At 43.8% G+C, this 25,703-nt stretch overlaps 1 protein-coding gene across 1 annotated transcript in view; it reads left to right on the forward strand.

Moving 5' to 3' along the window:
* Positions 1 to 25,703, forward strand: part of SMYD2 (SET and MYND domain containing 2) — a 46,459-nt gene that overhangs the window by 8,502 nt on the left and 12,254 nt on the right. Inside the window, exons 2-5 of the mRNA XM_039881216.1 lie at positions 10,503 to 10,566; positions 18,987 to 19,097; positions 21,514 to 21,574; positions 22,270 to 22,394. Coding sequence (XP_039737150.1) covers positions 10,503 to 10,566; positions 18,987 to 19,097; positions 21,514 to 21,574; positions 22,270 to 22,394 — 361 coding nt within the window. The remainder of the gene's footprint in view (positions 1 to 10,502; positions 10,567 to 18,986; positions 19,098 to 21,513; positions 21,575 to 22,269; positions 22,395 to 25,703) is intronic.

Below are 25,703 nucleotides of genomic sequence, written 5' to 3' on the forward strand. Positions count from 1 at the left end.
GTCAAAATTTCAACCATAAAGAGACGTTTAATTATGAGCAGATGGTAAACTCCCTGAGAGTAGGGATTCTGTTTTGTTTAACATATTCGGCCAATATTTACATTTATAGAGCACTTGCTGGGTTCTAAATCCCCAAGAGACAACTGTGAAGAAAAGGCACAAAAATCTCCCTCACCACAAGGCTTATGTTCTAGTAGATTTTCTTCATCTTTATCCTACTCACAGTGCCTTGAACTAAGTATGGTTTCAGCAGATGTTGTATTGAAGGCAATAAGGTTGGGGGGTTGAATTTTTTTCCTCTTATTTCATTGAAAACTAGTATTCCGCATATGTCATTAAAAAATGCTGTCAACCAAATGTTCAGCCACACTCCAGTTTATGACTTATGCAAACTAAGGGAAAGCTTTGATCAGATAATAACGCGTAGGTCTCATGAAATTGTAACATCCTCACATTGTATTAAAATAGCAGCAGCTTTGGGTAGACACTTTTTTGGAAGTTAATGAAGTTTAGTCTACTCATATACCTGAGAAAATATTTCTAAATATCGCTTTTAAAAACCTTGAGGGTTTTTTCACCTTAAAAACTTTCAGGCTTATAAAGTAGTAGGGATTTAGAAACAATCTACTTATTTCACTTAATATGTCATTGATTCCATGTTCGGGCCTTCCAAGACATCCAGCTACTAAATATTTTCTAGGTACAGAGGGGTGGGGCGGAGACCAAAGCCCACCTCCACCTTCTCTTTCTAGGAACCTTCAGAGAATGCCCTGATGGGATCGCACTGTGGAGACAGGCTGCCAGATGGGAACCCCCAGGCTGGGCGTCCGGAGTGACGTTTGCTCTGCAGTGTTAGTTTCACTCTACCTGTCCCAAATTGCTTGCAGTGATCTGTGCGCATGCGCACACATACGCATGCATCTTGTGGATTCTCCCGCCTGTCCCTCTTCGCCTGACTGACTCCCAGGTTCTTGAGAAGTCTGTCCCGATTTCTGCAGGCTGCCTTCACCTTTGCTCCCACAGCGCCTCGTACGTACTTCCTTCGTCACGCTCGAGTGCAGGAACAGGTCTTAAATCATCTTTGTGGCCCTAGCACTTAGCCCGAGGCCTCGCACTCTCTTACCTCAGTAAATATTAAATGAATAGTCTCGTTTCTGCAACTTATTTTACCAGTGGCTCTTTGGACAGGCCTCATCACTCACCTGAATATATAGCTCTATTCGTTCTTGGAAATGAATGCTTATAAATCCTCGCCAATCCCGTCATTGATTCCTGTTTTCTTTGGGACAAAATCTTGACTGTTCAAGCCCTCCGTATTCAGTGCCCTCCCCACCTAATCAGCGCCACCGCTCCCTGCTCCTCTACTTTAACCCTAAACACAGTCTGGGTGGTCGTCCCACAAAGGTGCTCTGTCTTTCTTCATTCCTCCTTTTGTCCATTGGTAACCTGGAAGGCTTCTCTTCGCATCATTCCCTTGCTTATCCTCATCCTTCCCAGGTAAAGCCTTATACCCAAGTCTGTTCCTCCTCAAGAGAGATCCTGCTGAAATTGTATCTCATTTATGAAGCTTCCTCTTAAATACTTCAGCCCACGAACCTGTTCATTTTATTTAGTTACTACTGTATATTTCTTTTACAATAGTTGACTTGACATTTATTGAACACCCTACCATTCCAGGCATTGTGCTCTATTGGGGATTCAAAGGTGAATAAGACAACATTCTAAGTGTCCTCACTTCTGTGCCTTTAAAGAGCTCAGTCCTATGAGTAGCCTCCTGCTCTCATTCAGTTCAGTATCATCTGGGCCATTTGGATGCTGAATCATTTTGCCTGTGTTTATATTTATGACTATACGAAGGTAGGTCTAATTTCTCCAAAAGCCCAATTTTTACAAAAATATTCCTGCAGAGCCTGGCACAGTACTTTACACATAGAAAATAATATATATTTTTTTTATAGAAATTACTTGGCCAAGGTAGATTAACATGTTTTCTGCCTCATGTACAAGGTTTTATACCATAAAAATGTTCTTTATTCAGAAATACAAATGAAATCAATAAGGATTGAAAGAAAAATGTCTGATACATCTGTTTAAACAATATCTGATAAGTGCGTTATCAAGGTAGAATTCACAATTGGAGTATTTCACATAAACAAATTGGCGATTCAATTTTTTATTTTTATTTTTTATAGGAAATTAAAACCAAGAGGGTGAGAGGGTATCTGTAAGCAATTAAAAAGGTACATTTTCATGAAAATAAGATTCAGGGCAGGTTACCTGTTTCTCGGGCAAGCAGTTAATAATTCTGATGTTTGGCTGCAGAGGGACTGATTACATTCTAGAACTCACCCTTGGCATTAGGTTGTAAAGGTATTGTTACATTTTTTTTTTCTATTCTGTGGCCACAATGTTGAAGTGAGGAATATTGTTTGGAACATTTTAAGTTTTTAAATAGTTAAATTTATGTAACTTAGTTTTTGTCCTTTTTCTTGATATTTAATCAGCTGGGTGTTGTGGAAGTTAAGGGCAACAGAAGTCATAGGGGACTCTAACATTATTGGTATTGGTTACAACGTACAAATGATAACATCGCCATTTATTGCACCATTGGAAGACATGGTGGATGTTACTTACTGTTGGTTCCTTTATGAGAGAACTGAGTTAAAAAGAAAGACGTTCATTGTTTCTTTCCTTCTGACTTCCTGATCAGTAGGCATCAGAGAAGTAGAGGATAAAGTGGCAAGGAAGTATTCTGATCTCACATAAAAGTTAAGATATAAAGTGTTTCCAGAGGAAAATGTTAAATTTTAAAGTGCACACATCCGTTCCTTGTCAGGCTTGAGCCTTTAGGGTTTACGCGGGGCCTCACAAGAGTGATTAAACGTTCACTGATCCATAGGCTGAGTTCCTCTCCTCTATCCCTAAGCCTCGTGAATTTTCTTTCAAAGGCAAAGGTAAATTCCATGTCGACCGGAGCCTATGTTAAAACAAATCCTAAATCGGTATCATCTTTTTTTTTTTTCATTGCTGAGCTTGACTCTTAATGAAACAGTGAGGTATAGAGTCATATTTGTAATGTCTTTTTAGCTTTATTGAGGAATACTTGACGAATGTCATTGTACCTATTTAGAGTGTACAACTCGAAGATTTCATATGCATATCCATTGTGGAGTGATTACTAAGATCAAGATAATTAACATCTCCTCACAGAGCTCATTTTTGTGTGTGTTTGTGGTGAAAATGGTGAAGGCTTAACCTCAGCAACTTTTGAGTATACAATACTTTATTATTAAGTATAGTCGCTGTGCTGTACATTAAATCCTCACAAATTATAACCGATAATTTGTACCCTCTGACCTACATCACCTATCCCTCCCCCCGGCGTCACGTCATCATTTTATAGCAAGGCCAACCATTCATCACCCTAACCACCAAGGGCAATGAATTTCTCCTTGTAAATCTAGCTCCTATTCCAATAGTTGGGAGAACCTATTAGTTGCTCCCTTTCTGTCCTAAATATTTCCTGCCTCTTGTAGAGGCCCCGGGCTCTAACTTTTAACAAGCCTCTGAACAAAGCCCAGTGTGAAGGGGAGGGTTCAGCAAGGCTCTGGGAAGAAGCTCCCCGCTGCCCATGGGTCCCGTTTCACTGTTACATTGTGGATTAAAGTGGTACGTGGAGCATCTTTCACTCTTACACAAAAACCCACAGCCTTCGTATTATCCTTGTCCCCTGACCAGGGTTATAATAGGGTTCCGCCACAATTCCTCCAATTTTTCTTTCTCTCGAATAAAAATTTGCTGGTGTAACCACTCTCTCTGGGTGGGAGGCTAACTTTGTTTCTGATTGTTTTATTTCAACCCGTGGCGAAGTTAGATTGCGCCACTGAGCTTTTTTCCTTTTCTCCGTTTCATTTGGCCGGGGCCGCCTCTGTTCAACAGAGCACACTTGTCACTTCTTCTGTCACCGTTAGTTAAAAGTAATTGTTATTGCAAACGCCCTCCATGCCAGGATCATTTTCTTTCATGGTAAAACCCACTAAGCATTCATTTCAGTAGCAGAAAGTAGGGAGCTTACAGGATCAAATCCTTTTTATCTAGACCAACAGCACCTGCGGCAACGCGTTAACTAGCAGGAGTTGTTAATTACATCTTTAACTTGTTGATCTTCATGGTTTCCGAATTTTAAAAGCAAGAAAATTAATCACTGTGTGTGTCTCCCCCAGTAAAAAATGACAGGAGCGTGTCTTCTAAGTTCTGTTCCAGTCACTAATAATCAAATACTCGCATTTTCCAGTGACATTTCTTTCCTCCCTTTGTGGATGGAACCATCTCTTAAGTTCAAAGAGCCCTTCCATTCATGGCAAGGCAAATATTTGCCCATAAAACAAAAGCTTTAGAAACGTAAATCTTCTAGGTATGAGTCTGAAATACTGAAGATATTTCAGTAGTTGACATCACTTTAGGGGGAAAAAAAAAAAGAGTGAAGGCGAATTAAAAGCATAGCTCTAGTACATGTCACTTGTATTTTCTCGTTTAATTTTCATAACAGACCTATGAGATAGAAACTCTGTCTTTACGGTGGAGGAAGCAGGTTCAGAAAGGATTAGTAGTTTTCCCCAAAATCACATAGCCCCTCAAGTACCAGAAAGAGAAAAGGGATTTGTGATAGGAAGATGGGAAAAGTAACTCACCACATTCATCTTAAATTGTGAAGTGGTTATCAGGTGGAGGTGGGCAGAAACCGAGGCTTTCTTTTTTAAAATTCGTACCTGGCTTCTAGAATACTTTCTGGCCATAGTTAGAAAATACCGTGTCTGCCACTTCACTCTTACCTAAACATTCATCATCAAAGCAGCTAAACAACCTACCCAGTCTGTATCATTCTTTCTTTTTGTTGTTATTGTTTGTTTTGAACTTAACTATTGTTTATTACACGTGCCTGAGCGTTCCATTGATGGGTCAGCAATTTTTAGATGAGTAGTAAAATGAAGACATATGATTTACACACTATATATTTATAACATAACGTCGATTTTTCTTATCTTTATTTTAATAAGATCACTATGTTATAACTAAGATTTTATTTAACTTATTGAAAGTAATAAATTAAAAATAAAATATAATTGGATTGACAGTATGTAAATATTTTTTTATAAAAATGTAAATTAAACTAAACATAAAAATTAACATTTTTTGTAAGCTCCCAAAAAAGGTATTTTTTTTTTATTATGGTGACATTAGTTAACAAAACCTAGTAAGTTTCAGGTGTATAATTTAACGGTAAGGCATATATATGTTGCAGTGTGTGTTCACTGCTTATAGTTAAGATTTCTTTCTGCCACCACATATTTGACCCCTTTTATCCCATCTACCTCCCCGCTCCGTCCTCTCCTCCTCCCCTCTGGTAACCACACTAGTCTATTGTCCCTGTCCATGACATTCATTCTTAAGACAGGTTAGTGTAAGAAATCTGCATGGCAGAGAAGAATGCTTCAACACTATTCAGCAGATTCTGCCCTCAAAAAAAAAAACACTCAACTCAAATGGATTTCCGTAGGCCTAGGCATTCTGGAAGCACATTAGAATTTCCAGGGAGATTTCTAAAATTCCCAACACAGACCAATCAAAGGAGAATTGCTGGGCCCTACCCCAGGCCCCGAAGGGCACGTTCACCCAAGGTTGTGACACTGAGAAGTTATTAGTGATTCACTCTTCACTTTCTTTGAGTTCTATTCCTTTTAGAGTTATTTCATATTTCAGTTCCTTCCTCCAAGCGACCTTTATGAATCTTTCTTTGAGGGGAATTTTGTTTTCTTTGTTTTGCGGTCTTTCCCCAAACCTCCTGGGCAATTCCGATCAGGTTACACTGCAAAAGAAAGACTTAACGACTGTGTCTTCTGTAGAAACAGAGTTTATTCCAAATGCCTTATATAGTCCCGCAGTGCAAATGGATCTCCCATATGAGGTTTCTCTCTGGCTAAACTTCTCAGTCAGCAGTCATCAAACCCTCCGTGTTCTTCTTTCTCTCTCCAGCACATGCACACACAGTGCAGCTCAGCACATTTTAGTTTGAGTTTCAACCATCAGACTTATGAAAAGTTTACATCTCTCCCTAGCTATGGAAAGAACCAAAGTGTGCACCCGTAATTTAAACAGAGTTCCCTCTCCCACCCCACCCACCTCATCTAGAATTGCTCATAACAGAGTAGATTCTTATGCCGTTAGTTATCTATCAGTAACTAGTTCAGCTTTTCTCCTTCTCTGCTCTGAAGGCAGCTGGATGTGGAGTGGGGAGGTGGTCTCCATTCAGAGCATTCACGCATAACCAGGTAGTTGACTCCATAAGCCTATGTACAGTTAGTCGACCTGGACACAGCAGTGTTCTGTCACCCAGGTCACAGAGGACATGATCCAGTGTGGACTCGCCCAGTGTCTGTCTGAGGGGCACTTAGCTTTACCACAGCGAATGAGAGGGAGGGACCTTCTTTGCACAGACTAAATACAAAAATCAGTGCTTATTTTATTACAACCTACAGCAAGTGAAATCCATTTCTGCCTCACAGTTGGTTGAGGGAACCTCTTTGTGGAGGTTCTCTCTCCCCAAATCTCAGGTTGAAAAATGATCCCCCGCCTCGCATCTTCGAAGTAAAGAAATGTTAACGGGATACCATTGGACCAGGACATGATGCAGACCAGAGGAAAGGATGCCTTTACTTACACTTTGTTTCTGCTGTTAGCTTATCCAAACGCATAGATTGTTTGTGCTTCGTGTAGCATATTGTCTTGGATAACTGTACTCAAGGAAGGATATTCGTGCATGACGAAGACAAAATGTGCACCTTGATGTGCAAATTCTGATTCTGCTGCCTACTTGTTGAATGACCATGTTGGGTTGGATATCTCACCTTCAGAATCCTCATTATCTTCATTTGAAAAGTAGGAATGACTTCTTCATGGAGCTGATGGAATTATTAAGAAAGATTAGCAGTTTTTGAACGTTTTGGTCTTAGACCCCTCTATACTCTTAAAAATTGAGAATTCGAAAGAGCTTTTGTTCACATGGGTTAATATTTATCAATATTTACCATATTTGAACTTAAAACAGAAAATTATAAAGTATTCATTTAAAAATGACAGCAACCATTACTGTTAACATAACTTTTTTTTTTTCTTTAATGAGAACTATCTTCTAAAACAAAAGAATCAGTGAGAATCGTGGTATTGTTTTACAGTTTTAGTTTTTCAAACCTCTTTAATGTCTGGATTCCCAGATATGCTTCTGAATTCAATCTGATTATGTAGTTTGGGTTGAAATATGTGGAGAAAATGTGGCCTTAATTGGCTATGTAATTGGAAAGGGAAGAGTGTTTTAATAGCCTTTTCAGTTAATTGTGGATATTCTTTGATTCAACACTTAAAATCAATAAGTGATAGTGTCTTAAAAGTTACTCGTCATATACAATCTGTAGCCATATCTATAAACTTTATATACTCTTATATTAAAATCCCTTGGTCTGTCTTGCCCTTTGAATGACCCTTTCTTTTAGCCATGCATAATTTTAAAAACATCACACACTAGTCATTTGGAAAATATGGGTTCATGGAATAAGATAGACCTCAAAGTAAACTCATTTCGTCAAACCATATCAAAACAATCAATTGTTAATATCACCACCGGTCTTTATCATTGGCAGCGAATTTGGCAATTGTTTTCCTTGAAGGAATGGGTTCACTTGATTCATTTCAATAACATTTGCTGATAATCAAGTTTGAGTAACCACAGCTTGTCTAAAGTTGTTCTTTCAAGTAAAAATAGTATTCCAGGAAAAAGAAAAGTAGCTAGTGGTTTATAACTCCCATGATCCCCAAGTGCCATCCCCTGAGACAGCCGTCATACGTCAGTGTACAGCAGAACTGTGCCTTCTTCCCATTTCGTCACAATATCAGAAGGATACATACCAAAGAGTCAAGATGTAATAAAATTAATATTTGTTACTGCTTCATCAGAGACATGCTTAAGTGAAACCGGCTCTTCCCCCTTCGCTATGAGCATGTGGAAGTGGAGGACACAGCGACCACGTGGACGATTTGGTGCCAGTGTTTTAATTTGTACGAAGACACCGGAAGTTTTCCCCTCCGGGCACCTTTATGCCTTACCCGTCCCGCAGCGCAGGTGTCAAGACAGTGGTAATATTCTGAAAACGGTTCGACCTTACCAGCTCCCCGAAAGGGTCTCTAGGACCCCAGCTGTCTACAGAGCACAACTCGCAAACCATTGGCATTGATAGTAGACGTGATGTGACGTATTGCCAGTGCTCGAAAGTTGCCTTTTTCCTCCTGTTCTTCTTTGCGGCTTGTGGCCTTGGTGACTGGCTGGGTTGAATGCAGCCTTGCCTTTGAGAGAATTATTATTTTGATGAAATACCACTAGTGTTCCTGCCTAGCTCACCAGAGCCCAGTTGCCTTTTCTCTCCCTGGGGTGTTAGCTTGAAGCTGAAAACAAACCTTGGTTTCATATTAACTTTACTGTTGGCATCTGTGCGGGAAGACCTATATAATCCTTGCTTTTTTTTTTTTTTTTTTTTTTTTAGTATGGTGTAGAGCTAATAAAGACATTTTTCTGATAATTTCCTAATCTTTTATATCGGGAGTCTTCACTCTGGTTTCAGAGGCTCTTCAGTGGTCCATGTATGGACTTTGGGCTCATGAGTCCTTGAAATTTTACAGAATTTTCTGTTGTTTTCTGGGGGTTAGGGAGAAGATGGGTTCCTGGGAAGAGCAAATAGCCTCAGTCAAATTCTCAGCGTTTCTGCAACCTCCCCCTTTGCAGAAACAAACATTAACAAATGACAGGTTAAGGGAGACATTTTTATGGGGTGTCATCTGCCCACCCCGTGTCCATTTGCAAACACACCTTTCGTTGAAAAGAATTTTGAAAGTTCCCTCCCTGGCTTGGCCCATCTTTACTCTCCATCCCCTGGGCATCCTTCACGGTCCACATCACTTTGCACTTGCTTAACCGTCACGTCAGTTTTTTGAGGGTACCTCTGTCCCTTTTCCCTCAGTAGAAAATGTAAGAGAACAGGGACCATGGGTCTCATTTCTTTTATATTCCAAAACGCAAAGCCAGAGTCTGGAGCCCTTGAGATGCACCCATGGGGCTATTTTAGGCCAGAGAATACACTCAGCTAAATCCGTGGGTTCCTTTGTGAACTATTGAGATGTGCAAACTTGGAATATTTATTTATGCCTCAACCATAAGATGTGTTTTTCTCCCACACATTCTTCAAGCAGCTTCTTGGAAGCCAAGCGCTGTCGCGAAAACGGCAAGGCAGCCTGGTTCCTTCCAACAGTAGCATTTTTGGCACACATCCTGGATTCCGTAGGAGTAGTGTGGTGACTATCACTGACTGACAAGGAGCAGAGGAGGACTCTGCAGTGTGATTCTATGCAGATTCTAAAATACCAGCTCCCCCGGGCGGGCTGCAGAAGGGGTGGCGGGGAGGCGGCTGCACTGCAGTGCAGCACCCCTGGCAGCAGCAGAATGTCCCTCATGGTGTCGGCATCTCTGCAGGTCAGAAAGCTGGCTTCAGGGCCACAGGTGAGAATTAGACAGCAGGCTTTGCAGATAGTGGTCTGATTAAAACAATGTGGTTGTCCCATGCCTCAGAACAACTTTTAAATAAGAGCTCTGTCATGTGTGGTTTAATTCAATGGCTTCACAGGTTTGTTTTGTTTTGTTTTTTTAAAAAAGCTTTGGCTTATCTAACACAACAAACACACTCACAACTAACAGTTGGAAAAAAACATCCCTGTCCTTTATGGGAAGCAAAAACATGGCTGTACACAGGGCATATTGATCTAATTATGAAGAGGCAGAAGAATTACTCAACAGCACACTGAGAAGATGGGTGTGTATACTAATCATATCCAATTATATTTTATTCAAGAATATGTCCCCGCTTGCTGGGTTGCATTATTTTTCCCCTTAGCTTTCTGGACATTTGAATGACTGCCATACCCAAGCCTATCTTCTGTATTACTTGCGTCTCTAAGTAATGTGTACCCCAGTCCTCTGTCTTTATGACGTCAAACCTCCCAAAGGGTTTTGTTTATCTCTGTCCCTCTTTAGCGGTAAGGAAGGCAGGACCCAAGGGCCTTTGCCTTGCCCCAGACCACTGAGTCATGGTGTGGGGGATGCTAACAGCTGCAGTGTCCCAAGCCAGGCTCAAAGAGCATGTCACTGATCTCCAGAAAGTGCCCCTCATGCTGTCAGGGTTGGTAAATATCGGAGTGTGTACTGTTTGACTAACTCACACCTACTCAAGGACTGAATCTGGTCAAAATCTCCTTTGGGAAAAAGCCACTTATCAGTGGGAGAGTGAGGTGAGGTGAATCTTGGCTCTGCTTTCCGACCAGATGGCGCTGATGATTGTGTGATAAAATGTGCGGCTTCACGTTTCTGTGCCTCTCGCCACTACAGTGCCCTTTCTGTTTTTAAGGAAAGAAGGATTGTCCAAATGTGGAAGATGCAAGCAGGCATTTTACTGCAATGTGGAGTGTCAGGTAGGTGCTGGGCCAACTGGCAGGGAGGGCCTTGTTTCCTGTGAAAATTGGGACCCCAACATCCTTCTCTTCCTTATGCATGCCTTCCCTGGCACCCCCCTATAGCCACTCTCCTGTGACGTGGGATGTGGCCGGATACCCCTGTGTGCTGGCCCAGGATCACTGATAGGCAGTAACATTTCAGGGCCACATGTAGCACCAAAAATAAGGTGTAGGAGAAGAATTGGGAAAGACACAAAGAGAGCCATGTTGGATACAGGCAAGTGTATCACCAAGTTTGACAGTTCACCCCAAGGCCGCCAGCAAGCGATGGAACATGCAGAGATGACGAATGCAAAACATTAAAACTCAATCTTGAAAATTTTTAAAATGACCTGCGTACCCTCACAGGTCTGTATTTTTATAAATCCCTCTAGCGGACCACACTTCCCCCTGGGGCTATTTGAACCCAACCCGATGCCAGCTAGACTTAGGCGAGCCATTGGCACAGCCCATGTACAACCAGAGGGCGGCTGCGCTGAACCTGTACTTGGGGCTAGTACCTTGGAAGCAACCAGGGCTGGGTAGGCTCAGCAGGCTGGTCGCATGTAAACCACTGGCCATCTGGTTTGATGGACAAGCCTCAAAGGAATCTTGTAACATGGAGGTGGGAAGCTTAAGGAGGAGTTTGGAGAAACTCTTGTAGGCTCTCTGAGGGACTAGGAGTGGTGTTTTCCAAACTATCCTACTAGATATTAGTTCTATAAAATGTTCTAACGGTACAAATTTGGGGAGGATATGATCTCTGACCTCTGTATACTCTCCCCAGTCTATTTTTTAAATGGAAACCTATTAATAATACACCTTGGGAAATGCTGATGGTATTAAACAGTGGCTTTAAGTGACAGGGAAGATTTTTCTCCTTATCTGCACCTCTTTTTGACTACAGTTCCTCCCATACTTGATGTCATTCACCTCCCATCCCACCCGCTTCATCTACTTCTGATTACCCATTGTTTCTTTTGTTTCTTTCTCTTCTCCCTGTGCAGTTGGCCTCTGATAGTCCCCAAAGAGCATTATTTAGCAATGGGAAAGGTTGCTAAGCCCTGATGTCTCATCTGACCGTAGAGTTCCAGTCACAGTGGCCCCTTGCCAGAATGCAGCACAGGCTGAGCCATTGGCAAGGGAATGTCCCCTTTGGCACGGAAGGCCGTGTGCACAGTCCACTTCCCTGTGTCTCCCACGGCAGGCTTCCAGAGGCTGTCAGCCTGTGCGACAGAATATAAATGGGCTCGTAGTTGAGTTTCCAAGGAGTGTGCTTTTTTTTTGAAGAAGAAGAGAGATCATACTTTGCTGCTATCAATTGTGGGTAGAATATTCTGTGGTTAGATTGCTACAGTGTTGGAGAGATCAAGCCCTGGGAATGACATGATGTGATTCCAGGCCTGATAAGTTAGCTGTTTCTATATTTAAGTTAAACGCTTCCAGAAAAATTAACTCATTATGTCCCGATGCTTTAAAGAAGCAACATAGTAAATCCACATCCAGTTCAGATGACATGACACAGAATAGTAGGAGGCCAAGATCCAGCTCTGCAACTTGCTAACGTGTGAGCTTGACAGTTCCAAGGACATTCCTCAGTCTCAGTTTCTACGAATATAAATGAGGACGGTAGAGCCCATCTTGATGGATTGTAAGGACCAAGTGATAAGACAGATATGAAAATCTTGCATGAACTGTGACACTGTGTACAGGTGCGGGGGCTTATGAAAAATCACGGTACAATAACACAGGCTGGACTGCAAAGAATAAAGCATACAGCCTACTTTAGATTCAAGCAGCTTGGTTTTTTAACCTAAGAGAATGGATGGAATCTAAGAAGCTGAGAATACTAATGGTGTGCACTGTGTGAGTAGTGCTTATTACAGATGAGTCTTCACTTGTCCGATGAGCTGTAAACGCTGCATCAATGTCTAACATCAGAATGCGAGAGAATCTGAGTTACCTCTGGGTCTCCAGAACGTTTTGCCAAGCTGTCTTCCGTTAGGCCTCCCTAAGTGACATTATTTTGATGCGTCACCATGGTCCGTGTTGGGGTTTTTGAGATGACCATATGGTTCCCCTGCCTTTAGGACCTGATGTCCCAGACCCACAGACTCAGAAACCTCATTTATAGGCACACAGTGAGGGGTGCCCTCCCTTAGAAGGGTCACATTAATCAAACGCACCAACCTGTATGCTCCTTTATTACTTTACAGCAAGCGGTTTGACCACCTGTACACTCTCCTCCCATAGTCAAACTCTGCGAGTGCTCAGATCATAATAAGATTGCTTGGGTGGCAGGGAATGCCAGGATGGAGGATGCATTCTGGTGGTTTTAAGTCATGTTCAGAGGCCCTGCACCAAGACGGCTCGCTGTGCCCGCCCCTCGATGTGCAGTCTTCCCTGCTACTTGCCCAGTTCCTGGGCCAGGGGACCCTCAACTCCGGAGAGTACTTCTGCAGCTCAGGTTTTCTGCGCTTCTGTAGGGACCCTCCTGGATGCCGAGTGATCACACAGCTCCTGAAGCCCCTTGTTTCTAGAGGTAACAGGCTGGATTTGACCTTAAGTTTCATTTTTGTTCCATCCATCTCCTGCTGCTGAAGGAGGAAGCTAATGGCCATTAAGGGTTTCCATCCTTCAGCACTGAAGAACTAAATAAGCACAGGGCAGTGCATTGTAATGAGATAGAACGGTCCAAATGGTTTAATAACAGCCTAGAAATAAATGGCAGTGCAAGGGCTTCCTACGGAAGATCATTAGGGAGGAATTTGAGGCATATGCTCCGGATAAGAATGTGTTCACAATTCCACCTAAGGGAGCGCTTGGGTGGGATGGAAGTGGAGGCTCTGCTATAGGATAGAGGGAGGACGAAGCTAGAACAGAGATGAAGATGACTGAGTGGTTCTCCATCTAAGAAAGCATAGCCCGCATCTGCTAGGCTCCGCCTGGGCCTTCTTCACAAGCAGACCCCACCCACCTGGAGTCCTCAGGGGGTCAGCTCCACACCGCAGAGGCTGGGGTTGGAATGAAGGTTATCAGGTCCAGCCTGCCACTAGATAAGAAAACAACGTCCACAGTGGTTGGGTGACCTGCCCAAGGTCACGCAGTGGCAGAACTGGGACTAGACAGGGGAGGACTGTCACCACTTTCCAGCGCTCTGCATGGGAGTCTCGAAGGCCGTGTAGGTGAAGAGGGGCCACGAGGATGTGTCAGAGAAAGAGAAGGGGCTTTTAATGGACGTAAAAAGGGGAGAGCCACTTCCGGTGTGCTGTTTGTCAGAAGCTTCTCCAAGACTGCTAGGCACACAGACTTCCCCAATCGACACCCCAGATTTTCCTCTCTCCAGGGAATACAGCGTCTTCAGAGGTCCTAGTCACCATGTTTATTCTCCCCAAGTTCTCCTCTCCAACTGCAGTGCTTTAGGATTTTTCTGTATTGTATACAATTCACCTATATCTTGTCCTGTTTACTTTCCTCTTCATTCACTTGACTCGGTGTGGTCCTGCCAGAGGAAAGATTTTAATTGACAATGCACAAAAGGATGATGGGAGGAAATACTAAAGAGAAATTCCTTTTTAGTTAGGCTTATTTTATATCTTGTGTGTTTTAATGAACTATACTTATTTCAATAAATATCCTGGGAAGCTACGTGTATTTTTCACTCAGTTAAGACTTCATTAAATCGCATCATGACATGTTTAAGAGAATAGTTTTAAAAAGTTATTAGGTAGAGGAATCATTGCAGAGTTGAACTTTCTAGACCGCTGTTTCTTAGCATTAACAAAGAGAGAGAAAAATACTATTTGTGTTTTGTAAATGGAGGTGACAGGATTATGAGCGCTTTGGAAAGTAGGGAGGCGCATACCCTGGTGGGGAGGGAAAAAAAAATAGCGTGTGAGGAGCAAGTGACTGTAGATGTGAGAAAATTCTTGACTTTTATCAACCAGAAAATAACTGAGGGACGGACGACGTCTCAGAAATGCTCATATGACTCCATCGCTGCTATGGGTTATTAGAGAATATGGGGCCAGAGTCACAGGTTCAATCCTGGTTAAATCCAGTTTGGTCTCTTAACCCAGACGTAGAAAGCATCTTAAACCGAGCCACTTTTTGTTTGTTTGTTTGTTCATTTTTATAATGTTTAAAAATATTTAAACATGTTTTACAGTAGGAAAAAAATGCATGTGAATGACCGAGCGCGCTCCACTGCTGTTACCGGGGTTATGAACGGAAGCGCCCGTCCTCGAGGTGGGAGTTGAGCCCTGTCGGTCACCTTCGTGTGAGATGGTCATTGTGCACCTGGTTCCGTTTACACTCCTCCTCTTGAAGATAATGACAGTGGAAAGCAGAGATCTTCTGACGTTTTCTTACTGGTCCCTGTTCTAGGAAAGCACAGATGCATGTGTACAAGTGGGTTGTGTCTGTTTTGAAAGCTCCATTAGAACAAACAAACAAACAAAAAAACCCACAGAATCCGAGACTTGGAAAAGGGACTTCACAATAAAAATCCAGTCTTCTTAGGCAGGAAGGCAATGTCTCCTTTGCTCAGCAGAAACTGGATGATGTGACAATGATGCTCTTCTTCCAGTGTCGGAAATGCTGGTGCACCAGGGGACAATTTTACGACTCTTTAAGCATCTTTAATCATTTTTGTCTATGCAGAAAAGGGAAAGTCATATAGAGCAGTTACTGAGTTGGCTGAAAATGAATGGTAAGTTTTAAAAGGGTACAAAAAAAATTCCATGTCTTCCTTTTACATAGATTTACTTATTTAAGTTTATGGCACAAATAAACTGTGCTCATTATGGAAATTCCAAGAAGTACAGACTGACAGAAGAACATAAAGAGTATCCATAATCTTCTCTTTCCAGAGAAAATCACTAGTAACACTTCGTTATAAATCTTTCTAAATCCTTCCTATGCATTTATTTGTATATTATTTTTCCTGGAAAATGAGATCTGAGTTTACATAAAATTTTATAAAGATTGTAATCAAGGCAGGGGTAATAGGCTGAATTTTGAAGAAAAATAGGAGAAAAAGGTTTGGAAAAACTGACAAATATGTTTTAAAAAGCACCAAGAGTTGCAAAAGTACTCTGTGTACAGAGTAACTGCTAATATAAAAAAAGGCTTGCCTAATTTTTTTTAAATTTTGTCTGATCTGATTGTTTATAATTTCTTATGTGCAAAACTAGGGCATATTGCCTGTCAGGTTCTCGCAGAAAGTGAAAATATTATTATTCTGGTAAATTTCCCTTGATGAGACTCATGTGCTTCTACACTTCCTTGAAGTTATCTGACTTAAGTGCTGTGTGTGGGGCTGTATCACATTATCGGTGCCCTTACTTTTACCTTGCGTTCTGATATAGTCATAAACTACTTATAGTCAAAGACTTCATCTCCCATCCCTGCCTCTAGGGGATGTTGCAGGGCTTAATGAATAAATAAATGAATGAACCCACAAATGAACAAAACCACCTGTTTGTTGAGAGCGCACTCTGTGCCAGGCACTGCTCTAAGTGTTTCTCATGGGTGAGCTGACTGGATCCTTGCAATGTCCCTTTGTGGTTCCATGGATGCCTGATTATCCTTTGAAGGGCCTATATTTCTTGGTAGGCCTCAGGCCTTGTATCTGATTATCACCGTTGGAAGGTGTAAAATCACAAACTCAGAATTCTGGACCTGTATGTAATTTAGGGATCATGGTATTTATGGCTAAGGATGCCAGCGCGAAGAGGTTAAGAAGCCAGCCTAGCATCACAGAGCCGCTTGGATGCGGAGCAGGGGCAAGTGTGCAGGATTCCCAAGCCCCAGGCCCGAGACCCGCTTGTCAGCGCTCCGTGCTCCTCCCAGAGTTAGCGTCGCTGTCCTTTGAGGGCGTTCACATCGATAAATGTCACCACTATTTTATTACTTATAGTAACATGAATATTTTATATTAAGTATATTAATAACCTAATTCCATTAATAAATAATAAATAGATCATGTTAAGAAATATTAAACTGCTTTCTCCCAGGAGCTCATTCCACCCACGATTCAGAAAACCGACATTGTAAAGTCCTTGTGAAAGCCTTGTTTTAGAGTTCCTGGGGTCACAGGGGACACTTGTTTGTAGCTATTAATTATCCCTCTGTCCCCAGCCATTGGTCCCCATTTCCCTCAGATGCCCCAAGGCCCAAAGCCCTCTTCACCTTTCCCTTTTTGCTTTGCATCCGGGGAGGGGAGACACTTTGCCTGCCCCCTACCTGTTCCTACCTCTTTGCCTCATCACTACACTCTTATTTTAGGCTTTGGCTAAAAACAGATCCTCTTCTCCCTTGTGTATATCTTGTCATTTCTTTCTCTACTTGCTCTTAGTTATATTTGGCATGACATTATTTAACTCTGCAGAACATCTTGGCACACACCTGAGCCAAGAGTCTGTGCCACATACCGCATTTAATCATTAAGTGACATTGTGTCTTTCCTTCTTGGGGTGGGGGTGGTGGGAAGGGGATAGGGAGACATCTTCATTCACTAAGCAACTTCATCGAGTGCCTAGTAGATGTCAGGCACTGATCTTGGTTCTGGGCTTAGAGATGTGCGAACAAAACAGACTAAATTCCTTTACTTTAATGAGGGAGAGGCAGATACTGAAACAAACAAACAAACAAAACAATAAATATGTAACATATTCGGTGGCGAGAAGCACTGAGACAGAAGGTAAAGCCAAGAAAGGGAGGTGACGGAGAAAGTGCCGTTAGAGAGGGTGTTCCTGGCAGGCGTCTTGAAAAGGCGGCATTGTAGCAGAGGCATGAAGGAGCGAGGGAGGGGGTGATATGGATACGTAGGGGAAGAGGGTTCTAGCCAGGAAATGCAGCACGTGCAAACGGTCCTGAGGCAGGAGCGTGCTTGGCATGTGCATGTAACAAGGACGGTGTGAGGCTGACGTGGTCAAGGTCAGTGGGGAGCGGGGGAACGGTTCCCGTCACACGTGGTCTCATAGGTCATCTCCGATGTCGCCTTTTGCTCTCTGGCGAGAAGGCGTTTGAAGGTTCTGAGGTGAGAAATGGCATGATCTGAGTGTTTTTAACAGAAGCAAACATCCAGGTCTAAGGCGGTCATCGTGGTGAGAGGTGTCAGGGCTGTATCAGGGTAGAAGGGTGGTGGTGGTAGAAAGTAATCAAATTCTACATATACTCTGAAGGCAGAGATGATGGATTCCACAGAGAGGTGACCGTGGAGTGTGAGGGAGAGAGAGGCAGCAAGGAGGACTCGGAGATTCTGGCCCGAGCGTCTGAAAGAATCAACTTACCGCTTTCTGAGGGGGAGAGGCTGGGGGAAGAACAAGACGGCACTCAATTCCTTTGGGAGGGAGAGAGTGTCTCAAGACTCCCATCGGTGCATGAACGCACTCTGTTTCCCGGCTAAGAAGCGATTCCCCCCAACCCTTCATCTCTCTAAGCCTTCACCCCATTTCTCCCAGTTTTCTGTAGCTCCCCATAGCTCCTTGTTTTCTCTCTTGAGTCCGCTGCCAACAGCCTGTCATCCCCATCACACCGCCACTCCTGGCTTTTATCAGGGCAGTGACCTCCATGGTGTCCAATCAGTTCTCAGTCGTCCCACACTGACCCTGTCACCAGCGCTGTCTCAGCCACTTACTCCACACTCCTCAGGCCACTTTCTCCCATGGTCTCCACAGCATCATCATGTCCTTCTCCTCCCTCAGCCTTCCCTGTCTCAGTCGATGGCACCTCCACCCCTCCAGAAGCGAGCACTCATCCTTCGCCCTCTACCTGGGGCATAAAGGCTTCAAGACATGGGGTAGAAAGGAATACAGTTTTCCTGTTTTATCAGAGGAATCTGTAGGAAGCCTGTATTCCTAAATGTCCCCATTAGGTGCCCTTGATAAAGCCTTCATTTGTGTTTTGTTTTTGTCACCTATAAAAGGGATTAGTCGCTGTTTACATCAACCACCAGCCTGTGAGAACAGAGCCAGAACAGAACTGTAAGCGGGCAGAGCCGAACCAGTAGGCAAGACCCAAATCACTCCCCCCTATGATTGGACAACTTCCACCAAGACTGGAAAGTGAGATGTGTTGTCCAGAATAATAGGGCGCTGGCGGGGGGCGGGGGGGGCGGGGGAGGGCGTAGGGCTGCAGAAAGACGCGAGATGCTTGATGAAAAATGTGAGGCACGTTTTCTCATCCTGACGGCCTTGGCCAGGCCCGAGTCAAGGTTACACAATCATGCCTATCTTAAAGGATGTTTTCATCTCTAGCTTTTGTTGAGCACCATCGTGTTTTCCAAAAGGAAACATATTTCACTTGACCTTAACTAGGAGGACTTATTGCATCCTCTCTTCTCGAACTTCATTCCAGTATGTGTGTGTTTAGTAATTTTTTTTTAACCTTCCCAGAAAGAAGATTGGCCCATGCACAAGCTGGAATGTTCTCCCATGGTTGTTTTTGGAGAAAACTGGAACCCCTCAGAGACCGTAAGGCTCACTGCAAGGATTCTGGCCAAACAGGTGAGGAAATGGGATAATGTTCAAGTGCACTTTATTTTATTTTTTTTCTTAAAGGTCAGAAAGATGAACAAGTGACCTACGGCGATCGTCCCTCGTTAATGATCCCTGGCCATTATTTCCCATCCCGTCCCTGTGGATGGGGGGAAGGGGAATGGGAACAGCACCCCAGGTGTAAGCTGGTTTGTCACTTGCCCTGTGCAACGAAGATGTCGCTTACCCCAGACTAGGAACACAGCCCCAGCTTTTAAATTCTGATCCTTGTGTGAGATGCCATTACATAGAAAAATACGGCTTTTTAAGACGTGAACACCTGACTGAAAGTAACTAGCGCATCGTAGGGAACCAGACTGGCCTGCCAAGCCTTGAGATGTTCCTGCTTTCCTTTCTGACAGAGAGGCCGCGCCCCACGCCCTGGTCCCGTCCAGGGTTCCGCTCTTTCTGGCTCCAAGGCAGGCAAGGAATAGGACGGAACAGCCAGGAAGGCCTATGCAAAGGAGAAGAGAAATGGGGGCGGAAAAGTGGAAACTGAGGCACGGGGAGAGAGGATGAGGGTAAAAGAAAGAAGAAGGAAAAACAGAAACGCCCCCGATGGGAACGGGGTAGCCCAGCAGCAGTTTCCTCCACGATGCCGCCAGGACTGGCTGCCCTCACCTTGTCTCTCAGCCCTTACCGATGCATGCGAGACACCTGATCACCAGAGGCCCAAACTAAACGGGGTGGAGGAACATGCCACAGGACTTACCCTTGCGATACCGTGAAATAGGCCACGTGGAGGCACATATCCACTGAGGGGCTCGCTAAATAACGAATGTATGGCAGAGCCTCTGTACTGTAAATCTTATAAAGCGGAAATTTCATCCACCTCCTCTTCACATCACCCTCACCTTTTAACATTTTCTATTTTTTATCGAAGCCAAACATGATTGCCGTGATTAGCACATGCCTACCCCCGGACTAAGTTGGCACCCTGGGCCGCATAAACAGAGGTAGAACATTTCCAGACTCTGAGCTCACCGTTCCGTTATGTTCAGCTTGGGGTCAGATGCTCGCTGAAATGCCACTGCACCAGCTCAGAGTAACTGAAGGCACTCACGGGGTGCCTGCAGAGTGACACCGAGAAATCAGAGTCGTGTTCCCTGGTGGAGGTTAACCTTCCGATCCTTACTAGCAATTATCTTTAAACACATGCAGAGCGTTTGGTCAGAAGGAAAGGGTAGGGGAAAATGGTGTGGCCGGGTGAGGTGTCAGAGCAAATAAGCTAGCGAAGTAGATCTGGAAGCATCCTGGGAGGATTGGGTGGGATGACCTATCTGCTTGTTCTCCCCACCCCACCCCACCCCCACTCATCGATGTTATTTATAGTGTTATGGTCAAGAATGCAGAAGAAGCTGGTGTACTTCACTGAATGAAAAGCTTTCGCAGGCAAAATGAACCGTTCATCTTATAGAATGGAAGACGTCTGCTCCAAAAAAAGAACTATTGAAATGTTTTGGCACCGGGAGGGTAGTCTGAATGCTATGATGAGTTTATACCAGTTTCATTCAACTTTTATTATAATTACTACTACTACTAATAGTCTATTAAATGAAAAGTTACCTGGCCACCTTTTCATCTCTATAGGACTTGATGATTAAAAAAACAGACCGTTTGTATTCCAGCAGCTGGCAAAGGATTGGGGGGGTGGGAAGCAGGCTACCCAACTACCAAGGGGAAGCTTAACATGTTAACTAGGGAGGTGAGAACACCCTGCGAGACCACCTGTACCCCCAAATTGAATAGCCAGATTACAAAGACGGCGCCTCAGGCCGGCTCTTGAGCTCTGCTTTTGAACTCTTGTCAACACCAAGTTTATTCATGTTCTCAAAGCCTAGCGGGTTTACTATTGTTAGCGCCTCTTGGGGTGTCTAGAACAAAGCCAGCCACACGTTTAAAGTGAATCTAGGCTCACAGATACAACCAAAGTGTTCTTTTTGAAACACTGAATTTGAGATCATTTTAGCCTATGCTTAAAGAAAGTGTGAAATGGACGGGGGGTAAGATTTTGTTCCTTTTTAGAAGGGGAAATAATAAATAGAATGGTTCATCTGTAGACTCAGTCCTTTTAAGTCAGGGCTGTAAAAAGTTGTTTTCTAGCCAGCGTTCTTTCCCACAACAAGCATTTTTGAGCCTACTGTGTGCCGAGCATCATCGGGGCGTGGGGAAATGCTACGCACACTTTAGAAAGCGTTTTAAAGAAGTCAGTTTGGGATCTGGGTGTTGGGCAAAGATTCTCGGAGCCTTCCTGGTGGACAACTTGGAAAGCTTTCTTTATTTCAGGATTTTTGCCTTTTTGTCATGTTGATGTAAAAGTGAAACCACTCCTTTTTGCCCTAGTTGATAAAATTCGTATCTCTGTGATTTCTTCCCCAATTACTAGAAAAACCACCCAGAAACAACACCTTCAGAGACGTTGTTAGCTGTGAAGGATTTTGAATCACGTAAGTCTTTCCGTGACCAGCCGAGGAGGTATTTAGCGCCGCAGTTGATGTGGACGAGGCAGGACTGAGAACAGGAGGCAGTAGTTTGTCGTGTTACTGCTAGTGGTGATTTTATAATTTGTAGCTTTTATTTTGACTACGTGCTGTTTTGAAAAATGACTATAACTTTTTTTTTTCTGAGTTAACAGGATTACTAGGAAACAATTAAGGGGAAGCAGGAACTTGCAGGATGAATTATTGCATCCCAAGCCCTCTCCTGCCGGCTCTCCTGGCATGCTGAATATTTTTAGATCTTTGCTGAATTGCAGTCTTGTAAACAGCTGATGCCCTTACTGAAAGGCATTAAGTCAGGGGATGTCCATTCTGTTGACCATGACACAGATTCCAGGGCCAACTGGGGGGAGGGGGGACCTTGACCACACTGAGACTGGTTATCAGTTGTTGCCACTTGTCCCTGACCTCATTGCTAATGGTCGGTCGAAATTTCATGTCCTAAGTGACTCCCAGTTGTCAGAGGAAGAGAAGAATGAAATGGCATGCTTTTCTTCCCCTAAGATTTTTCAGTTAGACCAAGTGATGAGGAAGAATATTTTCTGAGGGTACCACACATTTTCTTTCCTATTTACAATGAGAAAAGGGTGTAGCTAGAAATTCAGAGTTTCCTACCTGGCGAATAACGGTTTGTTTATCCACAGATCTGGATAAATTAGACAACGAGAAGAAGGATCTGATTCAGAGTGACATTTCTGCTCTCCATCACTTTTACTCCAAGCACCTCGAATTCCCCGACAATAAGAGCCTGGTAGTTCTCTTCGCGCAGGTGAGAACGCAGCATCCGGCAGCACTGTCTGGCCCTCCTCCGCCCGAGCCCCTCTCCCCGCACCCCGCACCCCGCACGCAGTCGGTGGAGGTGAACAGAAATCGAACAATGGCATCCACTTGAGGAACGAGGTTCTTGACCCCTGTTTTGCATAGCCTTGCTAGGTGACCTTGAGCAGATGAGGGTCCTCTTTGTGCTGGCCCTCGTCCATGGGTGGAGCAGAGGAAATTCGCCCTACCTCTGCCTCTTGCCACAGAAACTGTCTATGAAAATGGAGAAGCTGCCAGTGCCTCCGTACCGTGGCACGCTGTAAGCTCTTTGAAAAGAAAAGACCATCTGAGGGTCACACATTAAATTTTACTTTTCTTCTCACGACCCTTCCATTCTAACAGGGTTTTTTTTGTTGGTTTTTTTTGTTTGTTTGTTTTTTATTCCTACCCACACTGTGTTGATAAAGCAGAGGTGAGTACAGATGTCCTCGAGAGGGAGGCCCTCTCTGATGGCCCTGGGAAGGACAGTCACCACACTGAGGAGCCCACGTGGGTCAAGGTGCAGGTGCACTTCCAGCTGTGAAAATAAAGATAACTTTGCCTCTAAGACAGCAATGCATGCTGCTAGGACTTCTCGACGTTGGCACGGTAGATGTGGGACCATATTTTCAAAACCAAAAATCAAGGCACTGGATCTCACAAGCAGAAATATATTTGTGCTGTAAATGAGTCAGAGTCATTGAAATTGGACTCACTCAGAAAATCCAGGAGATAGATACATATATATATTTTATATTATATATATAATATATTTATATATGCATATACACATACATATACACACATATATATACATACACACACATATATACCCACATATATGTAACCATAGATTATTAGTCTCTTTATAGACGCTATGTTTATCAAATAATATTCATTCTGAGATTGTGTATGTACACACATACACCCACATGTATCTTTTTTCATATGTAAATGTGGAAAGGGGCATTCAGTATCCCTAAAGAAAACTCTAAAGCAAAAATGAAAAGTGCTAGTCCATCCGCATGCCAGGCCCTGGTCCGGCCCCTCACCCCCGGCTGTGCGTCCGCGCTCCAGTGTCCGAGCCTGTCCCTCTCTGTTTCGTGGGAGGCTGTTGTGGGTTAACGTGTGGCCCAGCAGCAGCTGGCGGCAGAGGTGACTGCGGTCCTTCGACAGCACCGAGGTGCATTTTAATCACTGGGAACATATGCACGGTCGGGAAATGTATTTTTGGTGTGCAGCCTACATCTAGTCTAAATGCTAATTATGAGAACAGCTTTAGCAAGGCACTTACGCCTGATTTGACTTGGGGAAAAAAAAAAGGACTATGGTCCATGCATCTTTCTTAACACGTAAGTTCGCTTTTCTTCTCTAGGGATATTTCGGGAGGGAGGGAAAGCTGATAGGCAAATTGCTAGGCAATTGGGCTTAAACACCATCACCGCCTCCGAGAAAGGAACAGTGTTGACACTTGTAGTTATAGGAGCCTTTGCTTGTGAAGAAGCACACCCTGGCACAGTAGGAGAGGAAGGCAGCGGTCATAGGACATTCAAGCCTGAAGGTGTTTAGAGTCATAAGCAGTTGAGCTTCATGCAGAGGAAGAGACTAAGATGCAAAGGGGCAAGTCTCCCACCCCTCGAAGTTGGTCAGGAGCTGTCTGTCCCTAAATCAGTTTTGAAAATTGTTGCGAAATTCTCTCATTCTTTCTGCAAACGTTTACATCTGCACACATCTCGTGGGCAGCAGACACTGCCAAGGCATGTTAGAACTCAGTCTGAGACTGTACGTAGGTCATTTGGTGCCTGGTGAGCTGCAGGACGCAGTGTTCATGCTCCAAGCAATTGTGTTGAATGAATGAAAATCCTAATTAAACTCTTACCTAATGTTGATTCATGGTCATTGGTTAATGGTGGTTGGTTAATGTCCTGATGACAGAATAGGTTAGGGTACTTGAAGTTGGCACAAAAAATAGTATGCTCAGTCTTCTATGTAGAAATGCCCAACATCTCAGGATTTCAAAGACTGTGTATTGTTCTATTAACGGTCAGTAATCTTTTTTTTTATGTTGAAAATTGCAAATACTAATTGTCAATGTGTTGAATCATAAAAACTGTAAGTCGAACACATCATAGCCTTTACTTCAATGTACTAAGATTTCCAAGCCTTTGACACTGACCCTATAATTCTAAGTAAAGTTGCCACATTAACATCCATAGATCAGAACAATTTTGAAGAAACATGGTATAGCGTAAAGAAACACTTCAGTATGTCTGACAGCTTTGCTGTCAGTGTCCAGTTTGAACTCTGACTCCTCTTCTCCTACTCCTTATGTGTCTTTGAACAAGTTACTTAATCGTTGACCTCTCTGAGCCTCAGTTTCCACATCTGTAAAATGGGTTATGCCAGAACAGCATTGCAGACGTCTGAGGGGACACGCAGCACCTGGCACAGTGCCTGGCCCAGAGTAAGTGCTCGGCAGACACTCGTTTTCCAAAGCCCATTCATTGGCCTGAAACGCACCAGTGCGGTGTCTCCCATACGGAAGGTTGCGGCCTACCGCGTGAACCCCTTCAGCACACCTCGCACAGCCTTGCTAGCGGCTCGCGGGGACCGGGGGCCTCAGCCTTTGCCGCTGGCCTTAGACAGGCCACTGCCCCTCTCTGATCCTGGTTTCACATCTGAGAAGAGACTGAGCCCCTTGCCAGCTCTGAAACCTTAGGTATAAATGAAAGCGCCCACTGAACTGTCTCCCGATCGACCGGGTGTTCCTTGAGGGCACAGATTTTGGTCTGTTCATCCTTCTGTGCACAGTGCCCAGCCCATAAGGGCTCTTAGTGAATGTGCAAAGGATGAATTTATGGAACAATACAAAATGGGGATGTACGTCCCTCAGTGTTAGCCTGCTCCTCTGAGCTAGGCTTCCAGAATGGTGAGAATTGCCCCTGGTATTTTTCAATACATCTCTTTTTAAGGATGAGACAATGGCCAGTGGTTGATTTGGCCAAGACATGAAAGGAAGGTCTTAGTTCCTTAGCTTCAGGCCCCTCTGCCTCCCAAGGGGATGCACAGCAGTTACAGTAGCTATATTAGGGCTTTCCTGTTCACCGCCTCTCCTTATGGGATGGGTACGAGATTGAGTTCTTTTTTAATGAGAGAAAATCGAGGACAGAGGGACTCAGTGAAGGGCTCAAGATCACACAGCAGACCTGTGGCATAACTGAGATTCGATTCCAGGTGTACTAACTCCCCCCGCAGATATGCAAAAGCGAGTCCTTGGACC

This window comes from Pteropus medius, unplaced genomic scaffold (assembly GCF_902729225.1).
Source record: "Pteropus medius unplaced genomic scaffold, Ma_sr-lr_union100, whole genome shotgun sequence".
NCBI lineage: Eukaryota > Metazoa > Chordata > Mammalia > Chiroptera > Pteropodidae > Pteropus > Pteropus medius.